Source organism: Pundamilia nyererei, unplaced genomic scaffold (assembly GCF_000239375.1).
Source record: "Pundamilia nyererei isolate P.nyererei 1_Seehausen unplaced genomic scaffold, PunNye1.0 scaffold00265, whole genome shotgun sequence".
Lineage (NCBI taxonomy): Eukaryota > Metazoa > Chordata > Actinopteri > Cichliformes > Cichlidae > Pundamilia > Pundamilia nyererei.
In genome coordinates, this window is record NW_005187666.1 from 18,805 (window position 1) to 19,567 (window position 763).

At 38.4% G+C, this 763-nt stretch overlaps 1 protein-coding gene across 1 annotated transcript in view; it reads left to right on the forward strand.

Moving 5' to 3' along the window:
• LOC102215504 (actin, cytoplasmic 1-like) overlaps window positions 1–69 on the forward strand; it is a 1,863-nt gene extending 1,794 nt beyond the window's left edge. Inside the window, exon 5 of the mRNA XM_013915181.1 lies at window positions 4–69. Within this exon, the coding sequence (XP_013770635.1) occupies window positions 4–69 (66 nt within the window). The remainder of the gene's footprint in view (window positions 1–3) is intronic.
• The last annotated feature ends 694 nt before the right edge of the window (window positions 70–763 follow it).

A 763-nucleotide genomic window follows, 5' to 3' on the forward strand; every position in this document is an offset into this window, starting at 1 on the left:
CAGATGTGGATCAGCAAGCAGGAGTACGATGAGTCCGGCCCCAGCATCGTCCACAGAAAGTGCTTCTAGACAGACTGCCCCCACCCCACCACCACCACCACCACCAAAACACACACTGCAAGAAAAACAAATGACTGGCTCTGCATACATGCCTATAGCACCAAACTGGTGCATGCCTAGCCGACACCTTTTCCATTTTTCAATCACTTTGGCTATGGCACCATGCTTTCTCATGGGGAGAAACTCTGCAGGAAGCATAGAGCATCCCAGGCAGTGTGAATTTGTACTTAGTTTTTCTGTAACAAACTCTTTTTCACTTGAATGTATTTCAAAAATAAGAAATGTTTCCAAAAAATACTGGAAATGTGTTGATAAATAATAGTAAATCTATAAATCCAACATGAAATATTATGGCTTCTTCTTCTTCTAAAACATTGAAATGCAGTGATTTCAGCTTCATGAAGATGTATCTGCCAAGATTTTTGTATTAAAATGGTTTAGCAAAATTGACAGAAAAGATTATCAGTTTTGTGATATTTTTCTTTAGTTTAGTTTTTTGTTAGCTTTTTTTGTTTTTGGTCTCACTTGCTTTACTTATTGAATGTGTTTATTATTTATTTTTATATCTATAGATATTTTACTTCTTCGTCATTGCCAACTGCACTGTTTTCTCACAGCACGACCGTCGGTGGTATACTTGGACTGGTAGCCAGGGAGGCTGCAGCACTTGATGAACTGAGTTGACTGAGCATTTGTCCGAAAA